General features: G+C 37.2%; 1 protein-coding gene across 1 annotated transcript in view; it reads left to right on the top strand.

Moving 5' to 3' along the window:
- The first annotated feature begins 13,185 nt into the window (after window positions 1–13,185).
- Window positions 13,186–21,478, top strand: part of LOC106867733 (SCO-spondin) — a 114,250-nt gene continuing 105,957 nt past the window's right edge. Inside the window, exon 1 of the mRNA XM_089340674.1 lies at window positions 13,186–13,355. Coding sequence (XP_089196800.1) covers window positions 13,279–13,355 — 77 coding nt within the window. The 5' untranslated portion in view covers window positions 13,186–13,278. The remainder of the gene's footprint in view (window positions 13,356–21,478) is intronic.

Below are 21,478 nucleotides of genomic sequence, written 5' to 3'. Positions count from 1 at the left end.
TACTGTCTTGCAATCCAAAATACTTCATTTCTTTGGTCCTCACATCGATGGACATTGGCAAACTTCTTTTCTGCTTTGCCCTTGGCTGTGTATACCTGCCACCCAGCCTCCCTTTTGGCTACCTGGTACAGTTCCCTGCTACCCCCACTTTTCCAGGCTTTCCAAGCCTGTTTCTTTGCTCTAATGGCTTTGTCTACCATACTATTCCACCACCACGTAACTCTGGGTCTGGAAGAGACTTTGCATCATCCGCAAACTTGGTCTGTGGCACTCAGCAAGCTGTCCCATAGGAATTTCCAGCTACTTTCTATGTCCGATGTCCGTAGTTCCTCCTGCCTCTCATATTTCTTGATGAGGATGTCCCAAACTCTCTGACCATGTGAAGGGTTCTTTAGCTTCCAAATCCTTCTTTTTTGGATTGGTCTGCTTCTCGGTATCCTTCTGGCTTCGAGTCTAAAGTCACTAATGACTAGCCTATGCTGGGCGGGGGTACATTCTTCACCCGGGAGGGTCTTTGTATTTAAGAGCAACACTGCGTCCCCTGTCTGGTGAGGATGAAATCAAAGATAATCTGGAACTCGACTGAGGAAAGAAAACTCCGAATGACCCGTCCTTGTTTTCTTTGTGTTGTCTATCTGGATGTTCTTTCGTTCCCCCTCTCTCACATTTCCCTGCCTTCTCTTCTTGCACACTTTCCCTCCTCTTTTCACTTCACTGTTTCCCTGTCATTTTTTCTCGCCCCTCCTTAATTCTTCTGTCCCTCTGCCTCTATCTCTCTCTCTGGTGTTCGGCCAAGCCTGATCTTTCTTTCTTGGTTCGGCCGTCGTTCGTGCAACATCTATATTCTTCCCTGTGCCTGTGAAATCTTGGATCCCTGCCGTAAGGCTTTATTTCCACACACGCCAGCTTAATTTACTTCGTCCTTAGTCGAAAGACACCTGCTGCTATGTCCTGTTATTTGTATTTGCGTAACATTCTCCGTTTTTTTTTCCGTCCTTGTTTTTTTGTATACATTCGCTGCTTTCTTCCAAGGAATTTAATGCTCTTAGCTAAGTTTTTCCTTGGGGCTGGCCAAATTGGAGCAATCTCGAGTATAACCAGCCGAAATTGCAAAGATAATCTGGAACTGGACTGAGGAAAGAAAACAAGTTTGAAAGTGTTTTGTTAGAAAACAAATGGTGTCCGCCAGATCAGAAAGATCCTCAGTGACTGCGAAACAGTGAATGTCACAACGCGCGCGTGTTCATATATATATATACATATCTGCATGCATATAAACACACACACATATATGGATGTCTCCCAAACCGAAATATATATATATAAAACACTTCTATCAACAATCATTCTTATCAAAAGACCTTCCATAGTATCTTACACCTCATTCACACCACCACCCCAGACACACATCTAAAACAGAAAATTACCAAAAGAATTTGGAAAAAAACATCTGGCCATTAGATTTCTGACCAAAGGTCAAATATTCAAATGGCTTCACAAAACACTCCTTTAACACCTCCCAACCTCACTCCCAATCAAGTATCTCAAGAATGTTGACCATTCACTACTTTCAGCTATTATTCATCAACAGTCTTTCGCTCCTCCCACACTGATTAACAAACCCCAACCCCACCCCAATCCCCAGGCCTACTTGACAACGAATGCGAGAAAGTTCCTCAAAAAAATCAACAAGAAATTTTTTTTTAATTTCCCCACCCAAGTTAACAAAGAACTTAATAGATCTATGAACTAAAGTGTAAAATTTATATTAATAAAACATTCAAAAATAATAAAATAAACTGATAAAAATTACCAGTGAAATCATTCTTTTTTCAAATATACCGAACTGTACCAATGATCTAACACATTTTCCTATATATATATATATATATATATATATATACACACACACACACACACACACACACACACACACACACATATATATATATATATATATATATATATATATATATATATATTATTTTGCTTAAAAGAGTTCCAACACTGTCTGTTTTTTATGTTTTATTTATATTCCTGCAGAACTAATGTGGGGTATAGAATATGGAATATACAATATATAATATGATATACAATATACAATATATAAAATAAAATAAAATAAAAATGGATGGCACCATGAAAGAAAGTATTGAATGTAGATGAAATATTGAGTGTTCAATATAAAGGATCAAATATATAAATATATAAATATAAATATATATATATAAAGGCGACTCGAGTTTCAGGGCTATTTCCCTTCGTCATGGCCGGTATGACAGACTTTAACAGACTGTAATAAGTTGGCTGGTTTTCTGTCTTTTATACCAATTCCTTTAGACGGCAGCAGTAGGCGTTTGGCTATTTTTAGAATTGATGTTAAATCTATTTTTAGAAATGATGATATTTTAATTTATTGTTTTGTGTGGGTTGTAGGGATAAGATTTTAAAACCCCAGTAGGTGTTTGGCTGTTCTTAGAAATGATGCCAAATCTATTTATATAAATGATGATATCTGAGAGATTTTTTGTGTTTTGGTTACAGGGATAAGATTTTTAAACCCCAAGTAAGATGGATTTAATCATTGTTTGTTAAGAGTGGGTTTGAATTTCTTAATAAAGTCCTTTTCTTTGCATTTTCTTTCAATTTCATTCCGGTTATAAAGTTTATGGAATGGAAATATAATAAAAGTTTGATGACCACATGTTGCTAGATGGTTACTCAGTGGTATTTGGCGAACTTCTGGGTTTTTAATCTGTTGTCGATGTACCCGTGAGCCTTCCGATAGTGCATTACCTGTCTGACCAACGTACAATTCTTCACAATTAGGGCATTTGATGCAGTAGATTAGATTTCTACTTTTGCAGTTCATGTTCGCATTGGTGAATATTTTCCCTGTTTTTGTGTTCATATATGGGCCGGTATGGATTGATCGGCATGTGCCGCATCGGCTATCATTGCATTTGGATACAGTGAATGTTTGATTTTTGTTGCTGAGGTCAAACCTTGCCTTTGTTAATAGTTTTTTCAAGTTTTTAGGTTGTCTCTTACTGAGAGTTATATTTTGATCTGTAATGATATTTCTCAATTCCTTACTTTGTGCAAGGATCGGTAAGTTCGCTTTGGCGATATTAAAGATGTTCTGGTGGCATGGATTTTGTGTCACTATAAATGGAATGATCTTTTCCTGTTTGTCTTTTCTTTGCGGTGTCCTCAGTTGTTGTATGGGTATTTTCGAAGACCGCTGAATACCATTTTCTATGAGTCGTGATGGGTATTTTTGCTTCACCAGAAATTCTTTCAGTTCCATCAGTCGTTGATTTCTGGTCTCTATATCCTCTACAATAGTACATATTCTCCTGGCTAGGCAGTATGGTATGTTGCGTTTTGTATGGGGTGGATGGCACGATTTAAAGTTCAAGTATTGGTGTGTGTCTGTGTGTTTGTAATATATATCTGTGGTAATGGCGGTGTTCTTTTTAATTACCATTATATCTAGAAATGGTAATTTGCTACTGTTCATCTCCTTTGTGAATTGGATGGATGGGTGTAGGTTGTTCAGGAGGGTGTTAAATTCTTCCACAATGCTTTGAGGTTTGGTCCAGATTATGAAGCAATCGTCCAGGTATCTCTTCCATGCTTTTTCTGTAAGCTTCCTAAATTCGGTGTTATATCTCTCCTCTATTTCCTGGTAGAGTTTTTGTTCCAAGTAACCCATCACCGAATTCGCATAAACGGGGGCAAACCTCGTCCCCATAGCCGTGCCTTTAATTTGGATATAGTTCTTACCATTGAAGAAGAACGTATTATTTTCCAGGATAAGTCTCACTGATTCTAGTATAAATGTCACCGTGAACCTGTTGGGAATTGCTTCTCTGTGTTTGTTTACCCAGTATTCAACCGCCTTTATTCCTAAATCATGTGGGATATTTGTGTATAGGCTTACTATATATATATATATATATATATATATACATATATATATATATATAATGGTGACATTGTACAAAATGCATAAATGGATGATGAGTAAAGCACCGGCACAGTTTCGATTACCTGTTGTTATCTGTAGATTTATTGCAGGGACTTCGTGGTGGCGCTTGGGGTAACAGTATTAATAAAATAGGAGATGGAATGTGTAATAGACTTTATTGGATACAGCACGTGTTTCGACCCGTTCTGGGTCTCTTCGGCTACATCAATAAAAAGTCTCACTAGAGATTTCTTGAGTCGTTACGTACCGCTATATATTCGAGAACAAGTAAAATCAGAGAAAAATTATTGAAACGCAAAAAATTCAAATATGAACGTATAAATGTATATATTTTTATTTGTATTATGTAGATATGTATTTATATTTTTTTATCTTGTTCAGTGTGTATGATGGTGTGTATTCATTGTTACTAACTTTGTGGCTGTTAATGTGTGGACACAATGCATGATATTTGAAGAGGAAAAAGAGCAGACGGTCAACGGTGGAATAGTTTCGATTATAAGTCTGCTCGAGTAGGGTTGATTTAATAAAACCCCCAAAAACTGCTCCAAATACATTTTCTCGTAAATCTTCACGCTACATATATATATATATATATATATATATATATATATATATATATATATATATATGTATATGTATATATATATATATATATATATATATATATATATATATATATATATATATATATATGTGTGTGTGTGTGTGTATATATATATATATATATATATATATATATACACACACACACACACAGGTGTGGTAGTATATAGTCGTAGGCGTGGCAGTGTGATAAGAAGTTTGCTTCCCAACTACATGGTTCCGGGTTCAGTCCCACTGTCTGTCTGTTTGTCCCCACCACCGTTTGACAACTGGTGTTGGTGTGTTTATGTCCCTATAACTTAGTAGTTCGGTCTAACAGACTGATAGAATGAATACCAGACTTAAAAGATAAGCACGCAGGGCGATTCATTCGACCGAAACTCTTCCAGGCGGTGCCCCAGCATGGCCGCAGTCAGATGACTTTAAGAAGTAAAAAAAATATGTAGATAAAGCTTTAAACTGCCTTCTTCTCCCCCCCTCCTTCTCTCTCTCTCTCTCTCTCTCTCTCTCTCTCTCTCTCTTTCTTTCTCCCTTCTATACCCCGTCTCTTAGTCAGTGGCGGACTGGCCAGGTTGCCGGCTTACCCGATGGCAAGTGAGCCCCTGCGCTATCAGAGTCCATATAGGGAGGGCCATGTTAGTATCTAAGGGGCCCATCCCCTCAATTTTGAGGGTTTTTTTTTATTCACTCCTGGAAGAATGCATTAATTATTTCAGCCTGGCTGTGTTTGCAGACAGTTGAAAAGAATACTTTTAACAAAATAACAAATTGAATGTTACCATTGTAGTTGGGGCCCCCTTCGTCTCTTGGCAACCAATATTCTTAGACCCAGTCCACCCCTGCTCTTAGTAATAAACACATATATCAATAACATAGAAGAGTATTCACATAATGACACAAAACATCAACGCAGTAGAAATAACACCACATGCGCAGCAAAACACCATACGGTGTGTAAGCAAACGCACACACACGCACACACATACTTTCACACGCACCCACTCATGTAGTCACATATGCACATGCGCGCGCGCACAAACTCTCTTTAAGAAGAATGCAGGAGACAGTGCTGTCTCTGATATACCGAAATGACAGAATGGTCACGGTTAGAATGTCTTTCATCATAGGCTTATTCAGAGTGTTCTTGTAACAAATAAGAATACATCAATAATAACAGGAAAGTTACTGACTTAATAACGTAAAACACCGATACAACAAGAGTCAACAAGATAAGATCTTGATGCGTCGATTCCATGATTATTTAAAAATCTTGTAAGATGTAGGCGCAAGTGTGGCTGTATGCTAAGAAGTTTGATTCCTAACCAGATGGTTCCGATTTTGGTCCCACTACGTGGTAGCTTGGACAAGTGTTTTCTTCTAAAGACTAAGGCCGACCAAAGCCTTGTGACTTATGGGTGGATTAGGTAGACAGAAACTGAAACTGTCATTGATATATATATATATATATATATATATATATATATATATATATATATATATATGATGAAAACTTTCGGTCTTAGCATAACTACAGACACCAGCCTGTCGGTTGTCAATTTCCTAGATGTATCCTTAGATCTAAATAAGAATATTTACAAACCTTATAGGAAGCCCAACGATAGACTTATATTAATGTAGGTTCCTGCCATCCCCCCATAGTGTTTAAAAATTTAGTTAAAAACAATAGCAAAAAAATGTGTAACCTCTCCTCCGATAGGGACATTTTTAATACTGTTGCCCCAGTACATAATAAGGCTCTAAAAGATAGTGGATTTAGCGAGGAAATAACCTTTACACCTGTTACCAATCCAATAATAAAGAAAAGGAAACATAGAAATAGGAAAACTATCTGGTTCACACCCCCTTACTTCCCTGAGGTGACCTTTAACATAGGTAAATATTTCTTATTACTTATAGATAGACATTTTCCAATCAAACCTAGTTACAGAAAGCTCTTCAATAGACATAACTTAAAAATCAGTTTAAGCTCAACTAATTTTTAAAATATAATCGCACACAACACACAAAAGCAACAAAATGAAGCCAGCTGTTCATGGAAGGATAAAAATTTGTGCCCGCTAAATGGAGCTTGCCTGTCCGAGACCATCATTTATGAAGCCACTGTAGATTCTATAACTAATAAGGATATAGTTTCGTTAAAGAAATATGTGGGTCTCCCAGAGGGAATTTTAAAGAAAAACAACCTAATTATCCAGTCGCATATGGTCCTTAAAAGAAAAAGGTGTCAATTACAACATCCATTGGAGGATCTTAGCCAAGTATAAGCCCCTACACCAACAGCAGTGGAAAGTGCGGTCCTTGTGATATGGAAAGATGGCTCATCTAGAAAAGCAGCTTAGACCCCGCTACATGTCTAAATTCAAGAACTGAACTTTTTGGATCATGTCCACATATATAAATATTTATTACGTTTTTGGTCCCCGCAAGATCACAGATAGAACCTGCTTTTTTATATCGTGTCCACGTACAAGCATTTTATCTCTATATATTTTTAATATATATTTTTTACATATTTTTACATATATGCTTTATATATATATTTTACATATCTTTGTTTTTTATATATTTTTATTGCTTTATATATTCTTGCATATTTTTTCTGTATATAACTTTTCACCCTGTATTTTTTGTGCATGTGCGTATATAGACGTGTATATGAACATATTTGTGCGCGTATGGGTATTATACGTGTGTGTGTGCGCGGTTATGTATATGTGTACATGTGTATGGTTGCATATATATGTATACATATAGGTGTGTGGGTGTACACGCATGTGTTTCACGCGAGTGTGAGTGAGCATATGCATATATATCATATGCGTATTTTAGACGTGTATATAAATATAATTATGCACGTATGGGTATGTGTACGTGTGTGTGTGTGCGTGTATGCGGATATGTATATGTGTTACATGTGTATGGTTGCATATATAGGTGCACATATAAGCGTGTGTGTGGGTGTGCCTGTATGTGTTTCACGTGAGTGTGAGTGAGCATATGCATACGCGAATTCTATGAGCGGTTTTTACTTTCCCCCTTTCGGGTTTTTTCCCTTTATTTACCGGTCATTCTAATAGTTCTTTTTTGTCTTAATAGTGGTCATTTACATAGTAATTCCCCTTTGTTCAACGGTCACTTTCATAGCATTTTTATTTGTCTTAATAACTGACAAGAGGCTGCTTCTGTCGCATAATGAAAGAAGGCCTTTCGGTTTGATTTAATGTTTTTTGTAACCCAGGCTTCTTTGTCTGCTCTCTCTCCCTCACATAGGATTTGTTATATGGACTGTTAGATATGTAATTCGTCTGACGTTCCGTGTGTCATGTGGTTCGTCTGAGTTCATTGTTTCATTGTTGTTGTCTTGTGGGACTGTCGTAGTAAAATGTCATTGATATATATATGGCGGACATGACTTTTGTTTATTCATAACGAACATTGGGTGAGTGCGTTCTTTGTATGTAATTGAACAATAAATGTAATAATTAAATTGTATAACTCGTTATGTTATCTCTGCGATTCAGTCCGAGGGAAACATAACAGGATTGTTTCAGGCTTTTTTTTTTCAATCTCTATCAGTGTTGTTTTTAGGCAGGATCTTTCACTACTTTTGGAATATTGGTTGAAGCGATTTGCAACCTTCGTCGGTCGACTCATGAGGATCTTCCTCTCCCTTGGAATCTTGTTCTTTTTTGTGTTGGCCTTGTGCTTTGGGACATATTTCTGGCATATGGTTTGCATAACAAACATGAAATATTCTAGTTTCATGCCAATCCCTGGTGTGGAGAGACATTTCGGCCAGTCCTGTATGAGGATCTCTTTTTGGTTCGATTTCCAGTCAGCTTCGTGGAAGTTCAGATTGGAGAGATTTTGGGTGCTTCCTTTAGGCTGCCTGTCTCTGGCTACTTCTGGACCATACATAGACAGCTCTATTGTGTTGTGATCTGAGACTAATGGCGGTGTCACTTTCACATCATGAACGATGTCCGTATTTTTTGTGAAGCAGAGATCCAAAATGTTATTCGGCCTAGTTGGTCTGAGTACAACTAGCTCCACGAATAAGGAATTGATGAGGTTGAGCAGGGACTCCACCTGTGCTTGTTTGCAATGAGTCATTCCTGAGAGCATGAGGCCTTCGGACCATTTGACATTGGAGAAGTTGAAATCACCCATAAGAAATATGGTCCCGTGGTGTTCCAGTTTCATGATGATTTCTTTAATTCTTGTGAGGCAATCTTCAAAATTGTCCATGTGATTTGGAGCATCCGGTGGGTGATATGTATAGAATATGGCTATATTGTGTTGTCTTATGTATACAATTAGAGTGTCACATACTGAATTTGAGTATTACAATATGACCTGGGGTGTTAGGTCATCATGGATGTATACAACAACTCTACCATGGCTCCTTTTCATTCTGTCTGTTCCCAGTATGGTATATTTTGTTACCTGTACTTCTTCATTCTCTATATCAAGGCTCAGATGAGTTTCCACGAGTGCTATGCATGGGGCTTGATTGTATGCAGCAAGGTCTCTCAGGAATATATGGGTGTGTGTGTGTGTGTAACTAGCAAGATAGCTTTTGTATGTGGCAGATGCTCAGAAGTAATAGACACTGAAAATGAGCAGAAAACAACCTTTGCCACATTCCAGGGAGAAAAACTCGAAGTAGTTGATAGCTTCCGCTACCTAGGTGACCACGTTTGTAGCGGGGGACGATGCGCTGAAAGTGTAGCTGCTAGAATAAGAGTAGCCTGGGCAAAGTTCAGAGAGCTCTTACCTCTGCTGGTGACAAAGGGCCTCTCGCTCAGAGTAAAAGGCAGACTGTATGACGCATGTGTACGAACAGCCATGCTACATAGCAGTGAAACATGGGCTGTGACTGCTGAGGACATGTGTAAGCTAGCAAGAAACGAAGCCAGTAGGCTCCGATGGATGTGTAATGTCAGTGTGCATACTCGACAGAGTGTAAGTACCTTCAGAGAAAAATTAGACCTAAGAAGACGATTGCGCTGGTATGGACATGTGGCAAGAATGGATGAGGATAGCTGTGTGAAAAAGTGCCACACCCTAGCGGTTGAGGGAACCTGTGGAAGAGATAGACCCAGGAAGACCTGGGATGAGGTGGTGAAATACGACCTTCGAAATTTAGGCCTCACCGAGGCATTGACCAGTGACCGCGACCTTTGGAAATATGCAGTACGTGAGAAGACCCGGTGAGAGCATAATCTGTGACCTCTGCCAGAAGTGTAGCCAGCTCACTTATTCGTATCTTTACTTCATTGGACACTAAAAACCCTGCTTGCGAAGACCTGTTGAGGCAAGTGAATTTGGAATTTGAAATTTGAAATCTGAAATCGAAATCGAACCGTATCCGACGACTGGCACCCATGTCAACCTCTCCTTCATTGGACACTAAACTCTGCTTGCGAAGACATGTTGGGGCAAGTGAAATCGAAATCGTAATTGAACCATACTCGATGACTGGCACCTGCGCCAGTGGAGCACTAACAGAACTGTCTGAGCGTGTTCATTGCCAGAGCAGCTGTCTGGTTTCCGTGCTAGTGGCCAGTAAATAGCACCATTTGAGCGTTATCGTTACCAGCGTTGCCTTCTAGCACTTGTGCTGGTGGCACGTTAGAAAATCATTCGAGCGAGGTCGTTGCCAGTGCAGCTGGACTGGCTCCCGTGCAGGTGGCACGTAAAAAACACCATTTTGAGCGTGACCGTTGCCAATACCCGCCTGACTGGCCCTCGTGCTGGTGGCACGTAAAAGCACCCACTACACTCTCGGAGTGGTTGGCGTTAGGAAGGGCATCCAGCAGTAGAAACTCTGCCAGATCAGATTGGAGCTTGGCGCAGCCTTCTGGCTTGCCAGTCCTCAGTCAAGTCATCCAACCCATGCTAGCATGGAAAGCGGACGTTAAACGATGATGATGATATTGATATATATATATATATTATAATGTACAAATGAATAATGGCAGACGATGGATAAATGTCAGTTCATTACAGCTGTTTTTTGTGCATTTGAGTACATTACATCATTGCAACTCGACCCTACCTGGTGCATATCATTCAAGTACACGATTCTTTCAAGAATCCTTATTGTGTGTGCGTATGCATGCATGTGTGTGTGTGTGAACTAAGATACAATTGAAAAACCTTTCAAACACAGAGAAAGAAAGTTAAAAAAAGCAGGAAACTTCTCCCTTTCCGTCACCGTGTCTACATTTCCACTGTCTTCCTTTTCACCCTCTCGCTTTTGCTTAAATATCTTTTCATCTCGATCCTTCTAACATACCCTCCCTTTCCCTCTGTCTCTGTTACTTCTCTTAGCGTTACGCAAAAGTAGGAACGTTGGAACATAGTGTTGTAGCCATATAAGGGTTTTAACGGAAGTATTGTAAAAGCAGGCATAACATTGTTCAAATTACACACGTTGGCAGAATAACTCTTCCTATGTAATAACTGTTCTTCCTGTTATTCCTCATTGCAAGCAAATGATGACTTCAAAGCAGAAACAATGCCTCGCCATTGGATTTTCGACGAAGGAGCAGTGCATGCTATCCGCCATCAACAATATGTTGATTAATGGCGATAACACCATTGCCGAGAGCAGCTTGCACAGACGGGTGGAGTTTCAAGAAGGAAAAACCGACATCGAAGACAAACGCCACAATTAGGAAAGTATCAACAATCTCCAGCAAGTGGAGCAATTGATTCGTGAGAACAGGCGAGTCGCAATATGTGAGCTTGCTGCACAGACAGACTGCGGTCACAACGCATTATAGAAGATGATGAAGTGTGTGCAAAAGAGATACCTTGGTATCTAACACTCGATTAGATGGAAAGAAAGGTGTAAATTTGTTTTAATCTGCTGAAAACATTTCAAACCAATGGATATGCATATTTTTTCTTGTCTGGTGATAGCATAGGAAATGTGAGCGTATAATTATGATCCGAAAACGAAAGCTCTGTCCATGGAACGGCGCCATACTTCTTCTCCAAGGCCTAAGAAATTCAAGAGCTAATGATCGACACAGAAAGTCACTGTAGCTATTTGTGGGGGGTGACAAAGGTGTCATTTTCCTTGATTTTCTTAAATGTGGCTGTACAATTTGCAACGAGACACTATAAAAGCTTAGAGAAACCATTGGGAGGGAGAGGCTGAACAAGAATCTGAAAACTATTTATATTTACCGTGACAATGCATGATCACACACAAATTCGGCACTAAATTAGGCAATCGACAAATTAGGTGAGTCAGTCTTCATCCATCGACCGAACAGCTCAGACCCGTCTTCCACCTATTCGATCCAATGATGGACACTTTTCGGGAACAACGATAACACAGGCGCAGTAAAAGCGGTGGCTATGAAGAGGTGCGCACTTTAATTTGAATAGTACATTTTGCGTAATGGCTCCCAACCTGTGGTTCGCAGACCCCTGATGGTCCGCAGAGGTAGTACTGAGGGTCTGTGAACGTGTCAAGGGATAGACTTTTCAATATCGTGGCGTCCGTGGGAAAATTTATTTAAATAAAAGGTAATACAGTTCTATATTTGAGAGCTGAAGAATTATGTACATTATTTACATTTGACGGATACTTGTCCTCATCTTGTTTGTTGTTGACACAACGTTTCGGTTGATATACTCTCCAGCTTTCTTCGGGTGTCCTGGTAAAATTTCGAACCTGGGTTCTCATTCCTAAGGTGTTTTTCATTGTCATTATTATTATCATTCAGGTATTCTGGAATCGAACTCGGAATCTTGGAGTTAGTATCCCGCGCTCTTAACCACTACGCCATATGCCCGTGGTAGTGAAATGGTTGGGAACAACTGGTGTAGAGCTATGTGAGCAATTAGTACAAAAAAAAATTAACCCCCGCCTCTGCATTACTTTTAATATAACCCTCGTATGTAGATATTTTTAAAGCAGTTCATTGATTGCCAAGTTATTTTATTTACATCACAGTTTTCTGGTATGCTTTCTATTAAAAATCAATGTTTATATCGATTATTCTTATTTGTTTTCGATTTTACTGGTACCACTTCTTTCATATTTTTTTAAACTTTACTTTTACCAAACATTTTGTTTTATCGATTATGCCATCAATATTGAAACCAGACAAACATTTGCGATTTAACAGTATTTGTTTAGTTGAAAATCCAGCTGTTGTTTTATTCAATAGTTAATTCAATGCTCTAACACTCTTACAGCAATAGTCATTAATTCTTTGTATAATAAAGTACATATTTAATACGAGAATTGTTAACGAAATTCCAACATTTCAAGAAACATAATAATTACACGTCTTTTGTTTCTTTTAATATTTAACTTTATTTCTAAGTTTCGGAAGGAAAAATTATTGTGTTAAAGGATATGAAAAATATATTTTAGTAAGTGTTGCTTGAAGTGTAAAGATAACACGGGCTCAGATAAAAGATTGTTTCCGGTCGATTAACAATGTTTAATGATTTTGAAAACAAATATGCTACATCTGTTGAAATCAATTAAGTAGGCGTTAAGAAGGTATATATATATATACACCCGAAACTGAGACATTGTTGCCCAAGTCAGTACTACTGCAAGGCTACATCACAACTATATCTTCTGTAAAGTTGAATTGGAAAAGAAAAAGGGCTTTCCATAACAAATGAATAAGGCTTCTACAATGCTCGCCAAATTTTGGCTGGGCATAGTATGTATTTTGGGATCTTCATATTTCGCACGGTAAGAAATGTTCCATTTGCGATTAATTCTTCAAATTAATGTTTTATCATTCTTTTCATATTTCTTGAGATAACGCAAACAGTTCTTTTGAAAACATTCTTAAGAATGGCTTGGAAGAACAGTACAATAGTTTCAAACTCGGGAAATAGTGCTGTAATTCTCATTTTTCCGTTATTTAGTTTCATTGGTGCTACAAGTTTATTAACCTTTGCAACATCTCTAGATTGATGATGGCGAGGCGGTTAATTTTTGTGGAACTTTTATAAATTGATACTGACAAGGAAAATGAGAATGACGAAAGAGTTCCTGATAACCAAATCTCTGAAAGGAAATGATTTAGTGATGTTCCTAATACGAGGTTTTGCAGGATGCGACAACATTAATGTTTCTGCTGTTGAAATCCAAGTCAACCTCAAACAAGCAGGCTTTATTCGAAAGCATTTCAAGTTTGCTTATCCCCACTTTTGGACAATTACCCCCATAATCAAATTTTTTTGTAATATAGTCCACATATCCTTTCTATCTTAAAACAGAACGTCTGTGATTAGGCTGCCATTTCTAGCAGCTACTATACTCCCTCAGATACTCCCTTGCTGCCCCAGAGGATATTTCTCGTGATGCAATTTATACCATTTCACATTCAATATAAGAATAATTCCATTCAACATTAAAATATTAATAGCATATGACATAGTAAGTAACATGTTTTTTAGGAAATAAATGAATAATAATAATAAATTAATGAATAAATTGACAATGAATGGAACGCTATATCGTAAAGACCTGTTCATTATTGCTAACTCATAAATAATTAAAGCAAAAATATTGTAATTTTTATTGTCATTTTTAACAGAATTATTCCATATTGAGTGTGAAATTGTATAGAATGTTTGTATATAGCAGTAGAATAGTCCCATATAGCTAAGCAGTACTCCACTGTAGGGATCACTTATAAGTGTGCCTTTTAGACTGTCAACAAGTGTACAAAGCTGAAATGTTTTCTGTTATTTCATGATAAAGTCGTCCAGAAATGACAAGATTTTGTTTGCTATATTTTGTAACTTTTTTTTTTTTTGCAAATGAAGAGTTATTGTTAAGAGATCTAAGCTTTAAATAAATTATCTCTCGATAAATTATCTCTCATATTTGGATGTCTTTACAATTAACTAATGAACTATTTTAAACATTAATATTTAATTGAAGGCAAATTTCGACGAGGTCGACTATGCCTTTCATCCTTTAGTGCTCCATAAAATAAGTACCAGTTGAACACTGGTACTTATAATCGACTTAACCCTTCCCCGAAAATTGCTGGCTTTGTACCAAAAATTGAAACCAATATTTAATTAAAAGCAAAGGTGGAGAGGCAGCAGACCTGTTAGTACACCAGGAAAAATGCTTAGCGGCATTTCGCCTGTCTTCACGTTCTGAGTTCAAATTCCACTAAAGTCGACGTAGCCTTTCATCGTTTTGGGGTCGATAAAATAAGTACCAGTTGATTACTGGGTCAATGTAATCGATTTAGCCCCTCTCCTGAAATTGCTGCCTTTATGCCGAAATTTGAAGCCAATATCATTGACCCAAGGTAGTGGTTGAATTTATTCTTAAGGTCATATTTTAGTTATTCGTGAGCTTCATCACTGAGTCAGTTCGCAACCAAATAGAATGGGATTTTTTTTAGCAATATTGAGCTAATTCTAAGCTACATTTTGAGATAAACTAATTGAAATTTGGTTTATTAGAGAAAAAGTTAGCTCAAAATATGCGAGGTCAAAAATGTGAGAGTAAGGCGGAAAATTGACTCTGAATTAAAATATATCAGTTATTTAAAAAGAAAAATACAGATTAGTTGAACTTAAGAGAATGTGTTCCTCGAGAAGAATCTTTTGGTGAAAATTGCATTAAAAAGTATTCGCTAAGAAAAAAGTTGTGTGGCCTTAAGTGACGGAAAAAATAAGTAACCCTCAAAATCGACTTTGGATCAAAATATCTCAACTAATATTGAAGAAAAGTATGCAACCGTTATGTTCAAATGAAACACCTCTATGAGATAAATGTTACGGTGGAAACCTCATCAATAAATATTACCTACAAGAAACGTTATGTAGCTTTAATTAATATAAAAAAGATGATCATTTTATTAAATCAAAATAATTTTGTCACTTGAAAGACATTTAGCGTTATGAAAGAACACAGCCAACGTGAAGGATCGCTTAGCTTAACGGTGCAGAGTGCTTAGCTGTAACTCGGGAGGTATTGGGTTTAGATCTTCGTAGTAGTTTGTTGACTAACAGTTTTTTCCTGTCTTCCAAGACTATTTAGCCGATCTTCTTATCTCTTTTCACAACTCGCTTGCGTTCGATATTTCCCTTATTTTTGTAAAATACCAATCCACATGGCAATTTGATGTTTGGTCATAAAAATATATCCTTCACACACTGCCATGGGTGAATATATTCTTAAAGTCAACTTTTAGTCACTTTTTTACTTTAAACTTTCTTTGTATTAAGCTAAAACATTCCTGTCTTAGTTTTAGTATTATTAGAATGAAAAACATAAAGGTAAATATAATTAATTATTATAATAGAATCGTTGCCTGGAAAAAAAGTGGACTAGAATAAAAACAAAATGCGGGCGCAGAATGCAAGAATATTCTCAAGTTCAAACTTGTAACTATGTAGGGATGCGTGGCTTAGTGGTAAGGGTGTTGGACTCCTGATCATAAGAGTGTGGTTTCGATTCCTGTGCCGGGCGACGCGTTGAGTTCCTCAGCAAAACTCTTTATTTCATGTTGCTCCACTCAGCCGGTAAAAATGAGTAACACTTTGACGGACCGACGTCCCATCTAGGTGGGGAATATTTCCACCACAGAAACCTGCCATACGGGGAAGGATTTTTCACTTTTTTACAAGCATGTAGTTAAGCCTGGAAAAATACTGGACAAGAAGAAAAAGACTTAGAATATGACTGCTGAAGTAAAAATTTTAAAAAATAAATGGTGATAAAAGCCCTTTTATATTTTTAATTTCTACATAAAAGTTTAAAATAAGATATTCAAGAAGCTATTCATTTTCAACTTCAGTGGAAACACTAATTGTTTGCAAGCTTACACATTAAAAATTTGATATTTCAAATTATAATTGAAATTAATAGTAATTTCAACAAATTTCACAATGTATTATAATACTAAGATTTTTTAAAAGAAAAAGCTAGTCATTTCTACATTTTGAACTCCATTTGTCTGTTAGTTTTCATGTTTTTAGATATTTTTTCTAACTGTAAATAAAAAGTATTCTGTAATCTCATAATACAAACTTTAAAGAAATTAATTCTTTCATTTCTTAAATTTTTTTTTACAATATTTTATTGTTGTAAATTACACATATTCTACATGAATTTAATTTTATAACACAATATCATATTTAAAATTTTTCTATAATGAGTTTTGTTAAGAAAAAAAACTAAAACGTAATATAATCCTTTCTGCTATAGGCACAAGGCCTGAATTTTTTGTGGGGGGGACTAGTCGATTACATCGACACCAGTGTTTCACTGGTACTTAATTTATCGACCACTAAAACATAATATAATAGAAATGTCAGAAATTTTGTTGTCTAGGGAATGTCATTATGTCAATATTATTAACACACGCACTGGTTCAATTCGACTCCTTTTTTAGTAGTCAGTGGGTTAAATATCCAACTAACTAATCGATTGCTTGTTTAATTTGGTTAAACATTTTTGTTTTTGTTTGTGTTGATAATAATGGCATAATGACTGTAGACACAACAAAATTTTTTTCAAGACACGAATTCACACAAAGAATCTTGCAAACCAGATACAAAAAATAAAGTCAGAAATGTTTTAACTTAACACAAAGAAATTTTTCAATCAAAAATATTAACTTATATTTTTTAAATTTGCAATTTAAAGCGAAAAAATATTACTACAAAAAAAGTGCACACACTATCTCATGCACAATTTGATGAACTATTCATGGACAATTTCAGAAATTTATTTAGCAAATCCTAACTTCATCAGCAATCCTTTAGGTTATTTTTTTCTTGTTCTGTACTCGTCCAAGCTTAATTACATAGTTGAACTTAAGAATACTCTAGTAATTTGCGTCCGCATTTTTAATTCTAGCTTAATTGAAAGCAAAGGCGGCGATCCAGGAGAATCGTTAGCACGCCGGGTAAAATGCTTAACGGCATTTCGTCCATTCTGAGTTCAAATTCTGCCGAGGTCGACTTTACTTTTGAAAATAAGTACCAGTGAAGTACTGAAGTCGATGTAATCAACTTACTTCGTCTCTCGAAGTTGCTGGCCTTGTGCCAAAATTTGAAGACAATATTTAATTGAATGCCGATAATTCATTGTTTATAAAATTGTTCTATTAAAATTAGACTGTTAGAATATTCTTAGCAGATTGCTAGAATATTCTTAAGTTCAACCATGTAATTAAGCTTGGACGAGTACAGAACAAGAGGAGAAAAAAAACTTGAAATATTGCTGATAAAGTTATGATTTGCTAAATAAATTTCTGGAATTGTTCATGAAGAATTCATCAGAGAGTGTGTGCACTTTTTTTGTAATTATATTCCTTTGCTTTAAATTGCAAATTTTTATAATTTAAGTTAAAATTTTTGATTGAAAAATTTGTTGCAAAGATACAATTAGAGGAACTGATGCCGTTTCTATAAGCCCTGCCAATTAATTAGTTAGTAATTCAAATTTCTTTAAGGTTGACTTATCAAAGACTAAAACTATTTCTTCTGTAAGTGGCATATAGTCTGTTGCTGTTTTTATTTATTCCCGTGTTAAACCTGATTGAGCAGACCTAGGATCGAGACCATTCCAGCTCGATCATCCTTTTTTTTTTTTAAGGTTGCGACTAGAGATAAATTATTGAATATGTCATTTCTTTATTCAATATAAGGGAAATTTGACTATTGTATCCAGCAAATCAACGTTCACCTCGGATCCCACGTTAGTTCATCTTTTCTTTTTCAGCCATAGTGTATCTGGGAGTATACAGTCTGGTATTTTTCTCTGCCTTTTATGTATTTATTTTTAAGACAATATAGTGTGATTTGAAGGAAATTTGACTGATATTTCTAACCGGTTCCCCAAATGGTTCTGATAAGCAACAAAGAGACTCTTTGTGTTCGCTAAACCTACTGGAAATAGCAAGTAATTCTCCCTTTCATCATGCCCTACTGTTTCAAAAAAAAGACACATCGGATAAAAGTATTACAAGAAAAACTGCCCGAGAAAAAAACGTTATAATCGTAAGACGTTTCAGTGAAAGCTGTTCTGGGATTCAGCAACAAGAGAAACAACAAAGACCATAACAACAAGAGCTGGTATAACTCTATCGCTACGCCTGATCAAACATAGAACGTCCCATCTTTTCTCAGACTCGGTACACCTAGGACTGTATCATTCAATGTGTCCTTTTGAAGAGAGAGTCGAGGATGATTTGAAGATTTGGCTAGCACTTCTAGCAAATCGGGTAAATGTGAAGAGGATCCCTTTGTCAGTTTTATCGTTACTTAGCATTATGTGAAACCTTATCAGCAGCTCTATGACCGAAGGCGTTTCAGCTATGCCCTCTGCGTCTTTTTAGTATATCGAAGAGCTTCACAGGCGAATATCTCATTACTAGAATGTGATTTGTAGGATATGTGGCTAGAATTTCCAACAGCGACCATGCAGACCGTCTTACCGAAAACCAAATTTCAGATGATTCTTAACTCTAATTTTACGTGTTGACAAAAACTAAGAATTTTGCTAAAACAAAGCTAGAATCGAACACACTGAGATATTCTTTTCTACTCTAGGCACAAGGCCCGAAATTTTGGGGGAGAGGGTCCAGTCGATTAAATCGACACCAGTACGCAACAGGTACTTAATTTATCGACACCGAAATGATGAAAGGGAAAGTCGGCCTCGGCGGAATTTGAACTCAAAACGTAAAGACAGACGAAATACCGTTAAACGTTTCGCCCAACGTGCTAACGACTCTGGCAACTCGCTGCCGAACACCCTGAGATATTATTTTCTTCTCTAGGCACAAGGCCAGAAATTTTGGGGGAGGAGCCAGTCAATTAGATCGATCCCAGTGTGCAACTGGTACTTAATTTATCGACCCCGCAACGATGAAAGGCAAAGTTGACCTTGGCGGAATATGAACTCAAAACGTAAAAACAGACGAAATACCGCTAAGCATTTCGCCCGGCGTGCTAACGTTTCTGCCAGCTCGCCGCCCGTAATATTCTTTTCTACTCTAGACACAAGGCACAAAATGTTGGGAGAGGGTTCCAGTCAATTTGATCGATCCCAGTACGCAACGTACTTAATTTATCGACCCCGAAATGATGAAAGGCAAAGTCGTAAAGACAGACGAAATACCGCTAAGCTTCTCGCCCGGCTAGCTTGGTTTTCTATATATTGCTAGCTGGAGTGAAAATCAGACCATGTAACTTTATTCAATTGATTCTATACACATTTACACAAATTCGGAATATAGATATGCTTAAACTGTCTAATACTACATATAACATTCGCAAATAAGCCAGAAAGGCTTTGTAAGTTATGGAGAGAAAGCTACTATGGAAGACTCATAGTATAATAATAACTGTATAATAATATATTATTATGGCTGAAATTGATAAGGGAGCGTTTGGCCCAATCAGATGCGCAAGGAGCCGTTTAAACATTGATTTGTGGGTTCGATTCTGGCTAGGGTTAGCTCATCATTTTTCGGCCATTTGTTTGTATTTAAAAATTGTCGCTTCAAATCGGAGAATATATATTATTCTGATATATTATTATACAGTTGTTATCATACTCTGAGTCTCCCATGCCCCAGGTAGGGTTCAATAAACCTGAGGTTCCGGCCTATGGTTGGTGAGTATCAAATAAGATATTCGGGTTGTGTGACTCGGAGAAAACCGACCTCATGAGTATTTAGCGCCTAGGGGCTGGTCCAAAGCACGCGTTACGTTCAAAGTACGTTGTTGGTAAATTCTAAGGTGTCTGACCCTTGATGAATCCCCTTGGTGTATTATAATCAAATTTATAATAACATGCGATGGATAATATACTCTTTTACTTGTTTCAGTCATTTGACTGTGGCCATGCTGGAGCACCGCTTTTAGTCGAGCAAATCGACCCCAAGACTTATTCTTTGTAAGCCTAGTACTTATTCTATCGGTCTCTTTTGCTGAACCGCTAATTTACGGGGACGTAAACACACCAGCATCGGTTGTCAAGCGATGTTGCGGGGGGACAAACACAGACACAGAAACATATACATACATACATATATACGACAGGCTTCTTTCAGTTTCCATCTACCAAATTCACTCACAAGGCTTTGGTCGGCCCGAGGCTATAGTAGAAGACACTTGCCCAAGGTGCCACACATTTGGACTGAACCCAGAACCGTGTGGTTGGTAAGCAAGCTACTTACCACACAGCCACTACTGCGCCTAATTACAGCTGTTTCTTATGCCTCTTTTAATAGAAGCATGAGAACATTACTCCATTACAAAACAACCGTAAGCGTCAGAGGAAAGGTAAATTTTTCTACTCCAGGCACAAGGCCCGAAATTTTGGGGGAGGGGTCCAGACGATTAGACGACTCCAGTACGCAACTGGTACTTAATTTATCAACCACGAAAGGATGAAAGGCAAATTCGACCTCGGTGGAATTTGAACTCAGAACGTAGCGGGGATCTTTTTTAAAACGGGGGCCACATTTTTCATTAACGAAAACTTTGAAACTTGGAACACTGGTAGAATGTGTCATATAAAACATCTTTTTCTCTTAGTCTTCTTAAAAAAAAAAGAAATCCATAAGTTATTCCATGTTAAAGTTGTCGTATTTCTGTAATTTCAACCAATCACTGACGTCCATTCAGCCGATATACATTAAGTGCCGACTACATAAACAAACGATTCTGAAACAATTAACCCTAACCCTAACCCTAACCCTGAACTATTGAGGAATCTACAGCTCTGTCCAGATTACAAGTTCAGGTTCATACCTGTAATTATTGGAGCCCTGGGATATGTAAAACACTGCCTAAATACCAATCTTGAGAAATTAGGCTTCT

The sequence above is a fragment of the Octopus bimaculoides genome, chromosome 2, assembly GCF_046866305.1.
Source record: "Octopus bimaculoides isolate indiv1 chromosome 2, ASM4686630v1, whole genome shotgun sequence".
NCBI lineage: Eukaryota > Metazoa > Mollusca > Cephalopoda > Octopoda > Octopodidae > Octopus > Octopus bimaculoides.
Note: the sequence above shows the minus strand (reverse complement) of the source record. Positions and strands in the feature narration are given on the sequence as shown.